This window comes from Wolffia australiana, chromosome 4, assembly GCF_029677425.1.
Source record: "Wolffia australiana isolate 7733 chromosome 4, ASM2967742v1".
NCBI lineage: Eukaryota > Viridiplantae > Streptophyta > Magnoliopsida > Alismatales > Araceae > Wolffia > Wolffia australiana.
This window is the reverse complement of record NC_135838.1, coordinates 1499067-1514681: the sequence shown is the minus strand read 5'-3', so window position 1 is coordinate 1514681 and position 15615 is coordinate 1499067. Positions and strand designations below refer to the sequence as shown.

The 15615-nt window shown below is 38.6% G+C and overlaps 1 protein-coding gene across 1 annotated transcript; it reads left to right on the top strand.

The window, feature by feature from the left end:
• Nucleotides 1–2923: 2923 nt before the first annotated feature.
• On the top strand, nt 2924–15061 carry LOC144702739 (beta-adaptin-like protein B). The gene is made up of 15 exons (XM_078574760.1): nt 2924–3075; nt 3882–4079; nt 6345–6458; nt 6565–6815; nt 7712–7847; nt 8346–8525; nt 8631–8723; nt 9206–9417; nt 9498–9561; nt 10111–10290; nt 11062–11154; nt 12067–12398; nt 12484–12673; nt 13452–13655; nt 14614–15061. The coding sequence occupies exons 1-15, from the start codon at nt 2989–2991 to the stop codon at nt 14908–14910; spliced, it is 2631 nt and encodes an 876-aa protein (XP_078430886.1). The 5' UTR covers nt 2924–2988; the 3' UTR covers nt 14911–15061.
• Nucleotides 15062–15615: the final 554 nt, after the last annotated feature.

Genomic DNA, 15615 nt, shown 5'->3' with positions numbered 1-15615 from the left:
TATGAGATGAAAAGTGACCCATGTGCATGCAATCAACAAAATCAGCACAAAATGAATAATTTTCTTAAAATCATCTCACACACCTCATGTACTTTGATACCTGTACATTTATAAGATGTAAACAAAAAAAAATATAATAATTAATGGCCAGAAATAAACCAATTTATATCATATTACTATCTCATTTGCATCTATACATTTATGAGATGAAAAGTGACCCATGAGCATGCAATCAACAAAATCAGCACAAAGTGAATAAATTTCTTAAAATCATATCTCACACCTCAGGTACTTTGATACTTGTACATTGATCCGATGTAAAAAAAAAACTAAAATAATAATGGCCTGAAATAAACCAATTTATATCATATTACTATCTCATTTGCAACATATATATTTATGAGATGAAAAATGACCCATGTGCATGCAATCAACAAAATCAGCACAAAATGAATAATTTTCTTAAAATCATCTCACACACCTCATGTACTTTGATGCCTGTACATTTATAAGATGTAAACAAAAAAAACTATAATAATTAATGGCCAGAAATAAACCAATTTATATCATATTACTATCTCATTTGCATCTATACATTTATGAGATGAAAAGTGACCCATGAGCATGCAATCAACAAAATCAGCACAAAGTGAATAAATTTCTTAAAATCATATCTCACACCTCAGGTACTTTGATACTTGTACATTGATCCGATGTAAAATAATAATAATAATAATAATGGCCTGAAATAAACCAATTTCTATCATATTACTATCTCATTTGCAACATATACACTTATGAGATGAAAAGTGACCCATGTGCATGCAATCAACAAAATCAGCACAAAATGAATAATTTTCTTAAAATCATCTCACACACCTCATGTACTTTGATGCCTGTACATTTATAAGATGTAAACAAAAAAAACTATAATAATTAATGGCCAGAAATAAACCAATTTATATCATATTACTATCTCATTTGCATCTATACATTTATGAGATGAAAAGTGACCCATGAGCATGCAATCAACAAAATCAGCACAAAGTGAATAAATTTCTTAAAATCATATCTCACACCTCAGGTACTTTGATACTTGTACATTGATCCGATGTAAAAAAAAAACTAAAATAATAATGGCCTGAAATAAACCAATTTATATCATATTACTATCTCATTTGCAACATATATATTTATGAGATGAAAATGACCCATGTGCATGCAATCAACAAAATCAGCACAAAATGAATAATTTTCTTAAAATCATCTCACACACCTCATGTACTTTGATGCCTGTACATTTATAAGATGTAAACAAAAAAAACTATAATAATTAATGGCCAGAAATAAACCAATTTATATCATATTACTATCTCATTTTCATCACATACATTTATGAGAGGAAAAGTGACCATAAGTATGCAATCAACAAAATCAGCACAAAACGAATAAATTTCTTAAAATCATATCTCACACCTCAGGTACTTTGATACTTGTACATTGATCCGATGTAAAATAATAATAATAATAATAATGGCCTGAAATAAACCAATTTCTATCATATTACTATCTCATTTGCAACATATACACTTATGAGATGAAAAGTGACCCATGTGCATGCAATCAACAAAATCAGCACAAAATGAATAATTTTCTTAAAATCATCTCACACACCTCATGTACTTTGATGCCTGTACATTTATAAGATGTAAACAAAAAAAACTATAATAATTAATGGCCAGAAATAAACCAATTTATATCATATTACTATCTCATTTGCATCTATACATTTATGAGATGAAAAGTGACCCATGAGCATGCAATCAACAAAATCAGCACAAAGTGAATAAATTTCTTAAAATCATATCTCACACCTCAGGTACTTTGATACTTGTACATTGATCCGATGTAAAAAAAAAACTAAAATAATAATGGCCTGAAATAAACCAATTTATATCATATTACTATCTCATTTGCAACATATATATTTATGAGATGAAAAATGACCCATGTGCATGCAATCAACAAAATCAGCACAAAATGAATAATTTTCTTAAAATCATCTCACACACCTCATGTACTTTGATGCCTGTACATTTATAAGATGTAAACAAAAAAAACTATAATAATTAATGGCCAGAAATAAACCAATTTATATCATATTACTATCTCATTTTCATCACATACATTTATGAGAGGAAAAGTGACCATAAGTATGCAATCAACAAAATCAGCACAAAACGAATAAATTTCTTAAAATCATATCTCACACCTCAGGTACTTTGATACTTGTACATTGATCCGATGTAAAATAATAATAATAATAATAATGGCCTGAAATAAACCAATTTCTATCATATTACTATCTCATTTGCAACATATACACTTATGAGATGAAAAGTGACCCATGTGCATGCAATCAACAAAATCAGCACAAAATGAATAATTTTCTTAAAATCATCTCACACACCTCATGTACTTTGATGCCTGTACATTTATAAGATGTAAACAAAAAAACTATAATAATTAATGGCCAGAAATAAACCAATTTATATCATATTACTATCTCATCTGCATCTATACATTTATGAGATGAAAAGTGACCCATGAGCATGCAATCAACAAAATCAGCACAAAGTGAATAAATTTCTTAAAATCATATCTCACACCTCAGATACTTTGATACTTGTACATTTACACGGTGTAAACAAAAAAAAACTATAATAGTAATGACCCGATATCTTTCATATTACTATAGCATTTGCATCATATATTATGTATATTTATACATTAATGAGATGAAAAGAAATCTCAATCTGAATCAGAGTGATGAATAAAAGAGACCCAATAAGGGCCCAATAAAAGGCCCAATAAGGGCCCAATAAAGGCCCATTTTTAGCTGTCTCTTCAAACAGAAGCCGTCTCTTGAGCAGGAAGACGAAGGTCGGGGGAGAGGGAAGGGGGAAGAAGCAGGAGCAGGAGCTCAGAATGAGCGGCCATGATTCCAAGTACTTCTCCACGACCAAGAAGGGGGAGATTCCTGAGCTCAAGGAGGAGCTCAACTCCCAGTACAAGGTCGGTCAGCCTTCTCGCTCTACGCGCCGATCCGGGCTTGATCCCGCTTTTTGAATCTTTTTAATTCGATTTTCCATGATTTTTCCCGCAATTGATGGGTTTTGTGGTGTTTCCTGAATTGGGTCGGCGGCGGATCTGCGAGATGGTGTGTAGATCTGGGGGTTTTTCTCTTGATTCCAACGGAGAAGATTGTTTTATTGTGTTTATTTAGTTGAAATTGTGGTGCGGGTGGCGATTTCCGGCCCGCCGCTGGCTGGAATTGGAAAGTGGAATTTGTATTTATGGCTTGGTAATTTGAAATTGTTTTTAGCGTGTTGAGACTAGATTGAGAACTCGTTTTTAAAGAAAATTATTTGTTTGCTTGTCCAGTGTTAGAATGTCCCTAGTTCCTTGTCCTAGGTTCCTGGAATTTATCGATTTTCCTTATTCTCATTAATGTTTTGAAGATGTGGTAGCCTTTTTTTTTATGGGTGAATCCAAGTTTTCCTCTCACTAATCGTCCTGAAAAATTAGTTAAAGAAAATCCAACTGAAAAATTGGTGAAAGAGTGGAAAAATGAAGATAGGGTCTCCCTGAATATTGGTTCTTAGAAATATCGACTCCAACATTTGTCCAATATAGTCTCGTAGGGTGTCATGTATTGCACAGTATCCGATCTCTTTCCCAGTCTTGTATCTACGTCTTGAATTTTTTCTTTTACTTAGTTTTAATCAATTTCTTGTGGTTTGAACTTCTCTTATTTATTTTCATTTTCAATAACTCACATCTTATTCATGGCATGGTTTTCTCTCTCTATTAATTTTTAGGATAAGAGGAAGGATGCAGTTAAGAAGGTTATTGCTGCCATGACGGTGGGAAAGGATGTCTCATTGTTGTTCACCGACGTTGTGAACTGTATGCAAACGGAGAACTTGGAATTAAAAAAGCTGGTATACTTGTATCTCATCAATTATGCAAAAAGCCAGCCTGACCTAGCAATACTCGCCGTCAATACTTTTGTCAAGGTATATATTGTTCTTGGTTGAGTAGATAGTTTCCTTTTTATAATTTTTCCAGAAGAGTCCGAAAGTAACATTATCCACTCGTGCCATTAGACTGGTGAAATATGTTCGACATTTTATTTAAGATAGCTCTAAAAATCTTGATCCTCTGTTCATGGATTTTAATTGAACAATATGTACATCTGGTAAGTTCTTTTTGAAATTCAGGAATTCATAATATTTGGATCCCCTTGTAGGAATTTATTCTTTCATCTTTGATCTGGGCCCAGATCTGAATCTGGTTGCTTCTGAGAAATAAGCTAGTCCACTATGAAACCTGCGTACTATGCCCCTCATAGTACAAAGGCTTAAAGGACTTGGGAGTGAAAGTGGTTCCTATCTTTTCCTCTCTCTTGAGATAGTCTCTCTCTCTCTGCTAGACTCATTTATCCTTGGAACTCTTTTTTTCAAAAAAACTGTCTCTCGTTGCTTTCTCTCCCCTTGAAAATATAAATTTGATTTATATTTGAGGGATCAGGAGAAATAAATAATCTCATTATAAATAGCCAGTCACATATGAAGAATAACGAGCTGACATATGGGACTGATGGGCATCTACAATGTCCAATAACACGAATTTGTCCGACTAATGCCCAACTATGGAGGTTCCCGACACGCTTTGGAATGGGAAAGAAGTTGGACTATATGGATCGCACAAGACTTGATCATGAGTGAGGAAGGAGGAATTGCTGGCTAGATATTTTTCCTACCGGGTGTCTGATGATTACCTGTGTAAATTATCTAATTGTATTTGCTTCCCCTAGGACCTATTGGACTGGCCTGCTGGGCATGTCTAAACATTCTAGGTTGGAAGCATCTCCTCGTGTTGATGTCTAAGGATGGGTACCCCAAAGGTTTATATGATCATCAGCTCTCTTTTCATATCTTCTTTGCTACTATCCACTGTGCTCTGATACGAACCCCTCTGATATCAAGAATAGGAAATCCAATATACAGTAGAATCTGCTACAATGTAGTTCCCGAAGATCAGATAAAAATAAGAATTGATAGAGATGGAGGTGAAAATAGGCTAGAGGAGAGGAACAAAGAAGATATAGGTTTAGAAGCAATGCCGCATCAGTCAAAGCTCCCCCTAGATTGGGATCTCCCGCGCTCCACAGCAACCACTTTCAAGAAATGACCTTGATGATTTTGTCTTGTCTTTCCTGGCATTCTTTATAGCTTGAATCTTCCATCCCTTTATAGAAGATGCTTGGCACATGCTTACTCGGCACGTGTCATGTGGAGAGGCCTGTTTCTCTTTCTCCTTTGGTAGGTCACTATGGGGTTCGTATCACGTTCGCTGTAACTTAATTGGGTTTGAGGTAGCCTTCTCTCTGGACTTAAGAACTGATGAATCTGGAAACTGATACACTTCTGTCTCGAATTGGTAAAAAATGCTGTAAAGTTGGACTTACAGAATAGCCTCAATGATGCTCCTCGTCATTCAAGAATAACCTCACGTCGTCTCCAAGCTTTACTCCCTCAAGAACCCTGGAGGGATCCCTCGCCGAATGCAGCTCCCGACTCCTCCAGAACCCTCGCTCAAGAAAAACCCGAATTCTCCTTATCCTCTTTCTTGTCGCCCCCCCCTTATTTATACTGCTTCTTTATTTCCTAACTAACTACCTTTCAAGAAAGGTGGTTATTTTGACAAGGGCGTGCCAGTTGGCTCACGGGCTGTTGTTGCTTTCTTTCTCCTTTCATAAACTTTCAATGGAATCATATCAGAATCATCGTAGTATTCCCTTTTAGGTCTTCTGATGCTTCTGTCCAGTTTTAAACTCTTTCTGTTTTTTGAGGATAATATTGTAATAATCATGTCTCATGATCATTTCATAGATGTCAACACAGCATGGTCCCGAGTTGTTGCACGTTTATGTATTTAATTTGCAAAAGAACTTTCCCCCTGATTCATAAAGACTTCCTCGTATATATTTTATTGGAAACCTTATCCCTCTTGGGGATATGTTATGTATGAAAAATATGTGTAATTTTTTTTTGTTAAAGCTCACACATTTAGGGGGCTTCTAAAATTGTCTCCAATTCATTTAACAAGAAGAGTGTGCTGAAAAATCCGATTCATCTCAGTGAACCCTGGGGAAATTGATCGTGCGTTGCAGACTATTTATATCAAATAACACGATTTTAATCATTTTTCTGTGAAATTACGATTGCCATACACCTGTTTTTGCCTAGACTAATTCCTGATTTTCTGCTTTTTTGCAGGATTCGCAAGATCCAAATCCGTTAATTCGTGCTTTAGCTGTTAGAACCATGGGATGCATTCGTGTGGACAAAATCACAGAATATCTTTGTGATCCCCTTCAAAGATGTCTTAAGGTCCTTTTTAATCATTTTATAGATATCTACGCGCAATCCTTTCCCTGTTCAAATTTTGGTTACCATGTTTTTTACATGTATTCATGCTTGCTTGTCAATTGGTTAGGATGATGATCCATATGTCAGAAAGACTGCTGCCATTTGTGTTGCAAAGCTTTATGACATAAATGCTGAGTTAGTGGAAAATCGGGGTTTCTTGGACACTCTCAAGGACATGATCTCCGACAGCAATCCGATGGTGGTGGCAAATGCTGTGGCCGCGCTTGCAGAAATACAAGAAAATACCAGCAGACCAATATTTGAGATTACTAGTAGTACTCTCTCTAAGCTTTTGACAGCATTAAACGAATGCAACGAGTAAGTATACATGGCTTAACTTAAACGTGGCTTTGGGGGAAAAGAGCGATCTTTTATTCTGTCATGAATGATTTTTAAATGTCGATAAGTGATTCTGTTTTTTCCTCATTAGTTTCTATTGTTTTAATATATCCACTTATTCTATTTCTTTCTTTGTATGGTTTGCACTGCTCAGATGATGTGATCCCAATCCTGGCAGTGATAATATCGTCCTTTCCCATCATGGGAGAGGGTGTTTTGGTTATTATTCTCTTTCATTATATTTTTATTTATACGGTTAAATAGGGTTAGCCCTTCCCTTAGAATGACAAACCAGATGAGTTGAAGTTGAATTCCCGTACCTTCCCTTCCCTCTCACGATCTCTCCCTCATCTCTACTCATCACTGGATATTCAGCTGCTCTACTTCTCGATCTTTCTTCCTCTCCCTCTCTCTCTGTTTATCTTCCTACCTTTCATTCAAGGAAGATATCAGTTGGATCGATATTCGATCAATCAGAGTTTACATTCTGGTACAATCATTTGGATTGTACCATCATACTGGTTTCTGGAGGATATCTTGGGATACTAAAATTCTCTTGTAGGAGAGGGTGTTTTAATGGCTAGAAGCTTATAAAATGGGGAAAAGTAGCTCGAGAATGGATCCGTTTTAATTTATATTTGTATATTTGTTTAGCATGAAAGTGGAGAAGTATTTACTTTGTTAACTGGTTTCGCTCCATCCATCTTATTTTGGGACGTTCAAAATATCTTTCTCAGTTATACTCTCTACTAGTAGTTCTGGCAACGCCCAACAGAAGAAGTACCCGAGTTCTCTTTAAGATACCCCCTTACATTAATTAGCCATTGACTTGCATAAAGTTTTTCCTCAGATTCTAAAGTCATATTTATGTGCAGATGGGGCCAAGTTTTCATTTTGGACGCTCTCTCGAGATACAAGGCTTCCGATGCCCGTGAAGCTGAAGAGATTGTGGAGAGGGTGACACCACGTCTGCAGCATGCAAATTGCGCTGTTGTTCTTTCTGCTGTCAAGGTAGCTCGCAATGTTTCTCTTTCTCCATATTTTTGGATGTTTCATCAAATGCTCAGTCCTGTAGCTTTTTTATGGACTGGCGAAGGTGACTGAAATGGGTAAATTCAAACGCGCCATAATTACTTTAAATATGAAAATACTTAAATGTTCCAAGAACTTCCATTTCTTATAAAATCCCTTGTCTAATATTTGATTAGAAGCCTTCTATTCTTCGGTGCTTGATTATCAGTTTTAGTTTTTTGTGCCCAGCTTATTTAGAGTTTATTCATCTTTTCCGTACCAGCAAGTGTGGGATAGGATCGTCAGCATATTCTTTTTCTTTGAAGTATCTTATTCTATTAAAAGGTAGACGACATTTATTTTCATCTTACTTTCCGAAGTGTGCCACATAAGAGTCGAGTCAGCATGATATGAATAGAATCGAATCGGCATCCATTTCCATGTGGTTTTTTAATTTTTAACCGTTCATCTGACAGTATCACGACCTGGGTCTTTCAGATGATTCTTCAGCAGATGGAGCTCATCACGAGTACCGATGTTGTACGAAATCTATGCAAGAAAATGGCTCCTCCATTGGTGACTCTTCTTTCTTCAGAGCCTGAAATACAGTACGTAGCTCTCCGCAACATCAACCTCATCGTGCAGAAGAGGCCCACCATCCTTGCTCATGAAATTAAGGTAATATATATATGTATATATATATATATTAAAGTTTTTAGTAGCCACAATTGAGTGATCTGTGCTCCTCAACCGAATATTTTCAACACTTTTCTTCCTTTTCAGGTCTTCTTCTGCAAGTATAATGATCCAATTTACGTAAAGATGGAAAAACTGGAGATCATGATAAAGCTGGCATCTGATAGGAACATAGACCAGGTTCGGAAAGTCGTTTCCAACTCTTTGATTTCCTTCTCTTTTTCATCGTAAGGTATATATCCCATTCAATGCAGATTTCGTTTATTTTCCACCATTTAAGTATGAGTTTGTGTATATGCCCTCTTCATCAAATACCGGGGCTTAAAATGTCATAATCCATTCCATCTTTTACTCCTACATTCAAAATAAATTACCTGATTTCATAATGGCTCACCAATTGAAACGATACTACACCCCATCGGCATTGTCACCCATTAAAGGCGTTTTGGTCAATTTGGGCCTAGTGTGCTTTCAGCTTAAGTGAGCAGCAAAAAAATGTGTAAGTAAGAAATTAAGAATCAATATTCTCCCTCTCTTCCCTCTGCCTTCTTCTCTGACGTGAGCCCACAGGTATCTATTACCGATCAAGTTAAATTATGTAATTTATGGGCATATTTCGTTTCTATTTTTAATTATCATTTTTTCGATGTGTCGCTGTGCAGGTTTTGCTAGAGTTCAAAGAATACGCGACCGAAGTGGATGTTGACTTTGTTCGGAAGGCTGTACGTGCAATTGGCCGTTGCGCGATCAAATTAGAGCGGGCAGCAGAACGCTGCATCAGTGTCTTGCTCGAGTTGATCAAGCTTAAAGTCAACTACGTAGTACAGGAGGCCATCATAGTCATTAAAGACATTTTCAGGCGCTATCCTAACACGTAAGTTCATCGCCTTGTTACAGATTGTTGTATAAATCAATCATTTTTATCTAAAACTTTTTTTAATTTCATTGTCGCAGTTATGAATCAATCATTGCGACTCTGTGTGAGAGCCTAGACAACCTTGATGAACCAGAGGCCAAGGTAACTCCTCTTACTGAATAGTGAAGCCCGCATGTCTTGATGTGCCCACGGGCAAGGCACTTGGTGATATATAATGGGCCCTAACCTATTTATTTTCTAGCCCATGGATGGGTTTTTATGTCATTTTTCCTCTAGGGCCTTCTCCCCTTGAATATGCCACAGTGATCTTGTGTCAACTGCCCTTGATATGAGAGCCTTTCTATCGGCTAGAAGATAAACGGGCTAAGACCCAGTATATGTGAATAATAATAACTCAAATGTATCTACCTTTTCCTCCTTTTATCAAAGTTTAAAGATTTTACTTTTTCTCTCAATTTAATTGTAAGGAAGAGGCCGAGCTTCCTACTGGGTTCATCTCGTTCGATCCCGGAACCAAGTTTCTGGTTGACCCTGGAAATTTACTTCTGGTAGAGGCCAAGAACATGTTTCAAATATTGGTTGAGCTTTTAACGCTCTTTCGAGTTTAGTTAAGAGATTACACAGGGTTAACAAAATTTTTTTTCCATGGTCTCTCTTTAATTCATCTTCTGAGACTGAATTGCATTGCAGGCCTCAATGATTTGGATTATTGGGGAATACGCTGAGAGGATTGACAACGCTGATGAGCTCCTTGAGAGCTTTTTAGAGAGCTTTCCGGAGGAGCCTGCGCTTGTACAGCTGCAGCTACTGACGGCAACTGTCAAGTTGTTCCTTAAAAAGCCAACAGAGGGCCCACAGCAAATGATTCAGGTATTTTCCTTTTCAAATATTTTTCTTTTTTAATGCAAATTATACGGAGAAAGAGATCATCTGTGGCCAGACAGGCACATCTATGTTTTTAGTTAACTGTAGATTATGTTGAGTTTGTAGATACGCACAGATAGAGGGGGAGAAAGGGAGAGGGCGTTTGAGGCTTCATTATCATCGTCATCCATTGGTTGATGACGATCCATCCCTGCCATTTGTCTTTCATCCAAGCCCAAACATAGATGACCATGGCGAGATCCAGGATGATGACGTATTTGTCATATCTCAGCGTCAATTGTCATCATCATCTGGTTTCCAAGAGCAGTGATCATGATTGCCACCCTTTGATTGATATTGGATCACCATTGTCATTGTCATTTATTGAAGGCCCAACATGGATGAAAATGACGAAGTTTGGGATGATGATGGAGAATTAGTCATAGTCTGTCAAGCCTAGTTTGGCTTCTACAGCGATTTTGATTAAGAGATGAGAAAAACCTTGATCGTCATCATCATCCGGTTTCCAGGAGCCATCATCGACATCTGGTTTCCAAGAGTCGTCATTGTCATAGTCATCCATTGGTTGGATGACAAGTTGTCATCATCATCATCATTCGTAAAAGCCCATACATGAATGATAAAGATTTGGGGATGATGATGAAAAAATCATCATCATCTACAAATCCTACTTCTGTCATATCAGTGGCTTCGTGTCAGAATCTGAGACATAGGCGACGATTTTTCTTATCTGATGTTTTGGAACTGGTGGCCCAGGCTGTGCTGAACAATGCCACAGTGGAAACAGACAACCCGGACCTGCGAGATCGAGCCTACATTTACTGGCGTCTTCTCTCCACTGACCCTGAGGTACCGTCTTTATTTGAAATCTTCACCTCCAATTCATGTCTGAGTTTCTGTTTCAGTAATGAGTTTTTCCAACTGGCTCCTCTCTCTTCATTGCTTGCCTCCAGGTAATCAATGATGAATTAATCCCCTGATGAATTAATCTCTCTATCTCTCTTTTTACATTTTCATCTATCTTCCTTGTTGGTTCCCTCATTACTCAACAACTCCTAAGGTTCCCTGGTAAAATAATCTCACTCCGCTATCTGATGAATTGACTCTCCTTCTCACTCTATTTTTTTACCTCCGTGCCTTATTCTGAGCTTCTCTCACGAGTAGACTACCGCTAAGTGTTCCCTGATATATAATCTCTCTCTATTATCTCTCTCTCTCTCTCTCTCTCTCGGTAATCACGACTAAACTTGCCCTCTTTCTCTCTCTATTTATACATCCGTCTCTTCCGTGTGGGCCTCTCTCTCTCTCAGTTGTCTGATGAATTAACCTCTATCTCTCTCTTTCTTTACATATACATCTGCATCTTTCTTGTGGGCTTCCGTCATTAATCAGCAACCTCCACAGGTTCCCTGATTAATTAATCATTCCCGCTCTCTCCATTATCTGATGAATTGGCCTCCCACCCTCTCCCTCTATCTCTCCTTGTGATACGCCTGTCTCTTCATATATATATTTAGATTCATCTGTCTCCTTTTGTCGGTTTCCCTCATGGATCGACGACGCCTGAAAATTTCATGATAGATTTTATTATCTTTCTCCCTCTCTCTCAGTTATCTAGTGTAATGCTCTCTTTCTCTCTCTATATATGTACCTGTCTCTTCCTAATTGGCTTCCGTCATAAATCAACAACCTCTCTTCATCTAATTGGGTTTCTATAGAATTCACCTCTGTATCTTATGTGTTTCTGAACTTCCTTTGCAGGCTGCCAAGGACATAGTCCTGGCAGAGAAGCCTGTGATCAGTGACGACTCCAATCTGCTGGATCCATCTCTTCTGGACGAGCTCCTCGCCAACATCGCCACCCTCTCCTCTGTCTTCCACAAGCCTCCGGAAGCCTTTGTCACCCGCGCTAAGCCGTCTCCTCCACGCCCTGATGATGACGACGGAGGCGACCTTCCCCCCACCACTGCCCCTGCCTCCAGCTCTTCCCCCCCTCCTTCCTCCTCTCCTCCCCCTGACCTCCTTGGTGACCTCATCGGCCTCGACAATGCCATTGCTCCCGTTGACGAACCCTCCCCTGCTCCTCCCCCTCGGTATTCAAATCTATAATTGTTATTCTTCTTCTTCTTCTTATTCTCACTGTTGATCATTGTGGGTTCTGTTTATGTTCTTATGCAGGCCATCACTGCCTGTTCTCCTGACGTCGTCTGCCGGCCAGGGCCTGCAGATCAGTGCGCAGCTTGTCCGCGGTGATGGCCAGGTCTTCTACAGTATGTTCTTTGAGAACAACTCCCCCGCTCTACTCGATGGCTTCATGATTCAGTTCAACAAGAACACCTTCGGCCTTGCTGCCGCCACTCCTCTCCAGGTACGCAGCTGAACAGTCTTCGTAATCATCCACTTATTCATTGATCTCCAACGATCATAGTCCTTCATTAGATCAAACGAATGGATTTGTTAAAAAAAATAACAAAGAGGAACGATTGCAGTCGAATTCAGCCACCATCATCATCTCTGCTCCCAAATTTAAGTATCGAAGAAATGTTAACATCCATGCATCATATTCTCAGATCACGATGATCATAACTTTTGATCTGATTCCTTCATCTTCGGCAGATCCAGAAACACCGTACCTTGCTCTATCATCTGTCTTCTTTTATGATGGCTATCCTGTGTGATCAAATCTCGACTTCAGTCTGGATCATGATCATATTCTCTGACCGTGATGATCATAACTCCTGATCTGATTTCTCTATCGGTGGAACCAGGAACATCGTTCCTTGCTCTATCATGCGTCTTTTTTCTTGATAGCTCTTTTGTATGATCAAATTCCTAAAATCTGGGTCATGATCAAAATTGTCCGATCACGATGATCACAATTTCTTGTCTGATTACTCCATCTTTGGCGGATCAAGAAATATCATACCTCAACCTATCATCTGGGGTTCTTCATGATGACAATCATGTATGATCAAATGTGAACTATCTGTATCATGATGATAACTATTGATTCAATTGCGCCATGTTCGGTGGACAAGCATCGTACCTTGATCTATCGTGTGGCGTTCTTCATGATGGCTATTCTGTATGATCAACCAAATGTGGAAAATAATCTGAATTACGATCTTCGCAATTCGCTCATGCAGGTGCCACAGCTGCAACCGGGATCATCAGCGGCGACATTGCTTCCAATGTCACTATTTCAGAACGTCCTTCCCGGCACACCGAGCTCACTGCTGCAGGTGGCGGTGAAGAACAGCCAGCAACCCGTTTGGTACTTCAATGATAAGATCCCCCTTCAAGCACTAATCATGGAGGATGGGAAGATGGAACGCCAGGCCTTCCTCGAGGCAAGTCAAACTCTCTGAGAATCCCTCTTTTCACCTCTCTTTCTACCCTGCTCTTTCTCCCTGTATTTCTCTCTCTAGCCTTATTTCTCACGCATGTCTCTCGAGATGCATCCGTGTCCCTTTCATTCTTTCTTCATAAATTTCTCTCTCTACCCTGCTCTTTTCACTAAATTTCTCTTTATCTCTCGCTCTACCTGTTCATCGCTCCATATATATCGTTCTTCTCATCTCTCTCTCTCTCTCTCATGTCAGTAAAGCATATGTTCCTCTTTTTGATCTATCTCTCTACCATTTCTCCCTCCTAATGTGTTTCTATCTATCCTCTCTTCTCATATATTTTTTTCTCACTGAATGCTTTGTATTATCTCTCTCTCTCTATACCTGATCCTCTCTCTGCTTCTCCAATGATTCTCGAAGTACATGCATATCTTTCCTACCCTTTCTCTCTCCTGTAAATACATTTCCCTACCAATCTCTTTCACTCCCTATCATATTACTGTGGCGTATAAATCATTCCTTTTTCTATCCGTCTCTCTCTATCTGTCGACGCTGCTATTCCACCTCAGCCTCCATCAACGTCTCTGAAATATGCGTGCATGTCTTTCCTCCCTTTCTCCTGTGAATACATCTCCATACCCATATTTCTCTCTCCCTATCTTATTACTGTGGCGTATAAATTATTCCGTTTTCTATCCATATAAATTATTCCACCTCAGCCTTCATCAACGTCTCCGAAATATGCCTGCATATATTTCCTCCCTTTCTCCTGTGTTTACATCTCCATACCCATATAGTGCATGTACACTCCCTCTTTCTATCCATTTCCCTATTTCCACCCATGTTTTCCAAATATACCCGCAACATCCCCAACCCATATCTCTGTTTACATTCACCTATCTCTCTCTCTGCCCATCATTCTCTCTCACCATGTGTCTCTCTCCATGGATGGTGCCTGCAGACATGGAAATCGCTGCCAGACACAAACGAGGTGGCGAAGGAGATAGGGAGTGTGACAGTGCAGAGCGTGGAGGCGACGGTGGAGAAGCTGTCAGCAGGCAATGTGTTTTTTGTGGCTAAGAGGAAGAATGGACCCAAGGATGTCCTCTATCTCTCTGCCAAAGTCCCCCGCAGCGTCTTCTTCCTCGTTGAGCTCACTGCCACCATCGGCGTCGCCGGTGTCAACTGTGCTGTCAAGACCTCCAACCCAGAGCTCTCTCCCCTCTTCTTTGATGCCATTGAAGCCCTCCTCAGGTAACCACCCTCTCTGTTCCTCTCTCCTCTCTGTATAATTCTCTCTCTATCTGTTTTGGAAGATTTTCTTGTTTCTTTCTCCAATTTCCGAAGTATTGGTGTTCTTTGCCTTGTTGGGTTATTGATTTTATTGCGAGTATCGCAAGTTGAGATGAGATTGTTGCAAACTGTGGAGTACTAGATGTTTTCTGTTCTCACAAGTGATGGTGTTCTTCGGCCTAGTTGGCTGATTATTCAGGTTTTAAAATGATCATAAATGAAAACCATGGAAGATCATCTTTTTTTCTTTTCTTATTATTGCAGATTTCTGTGTTCTTCTGCCTTGTTGGGTCATTATTTTACGTTTTTTTCTATGGTAACCAACGAAAACTGTAAAAAATTTATTAACTTGAGCAGATTTTCTTTTCCTTCTATTTTCTTAAATTTGTGTTCCTATGCCCATTTGGTTCACTGATGTCAGTACAGCTATTATCGCCAGAATTGCAGTTTCTGTTTTAACAATGTTATAAATATAATTTTGGAACTCTTTTTCCTATTTTTTGGTAGAATTGGTCTTCTTCTGACAAGAAAGAGAGTAGGGTGAGGAGAGGAAGTGGAAATAGGGAAAGATCACTTTTTGGCTATTTAATTTTGGTTTTAATTCTTTTTGAATTTCCCCAAATTCACTTCTCATATACTTAATTCACTTCTAAACAAGCCGAAATTCTTC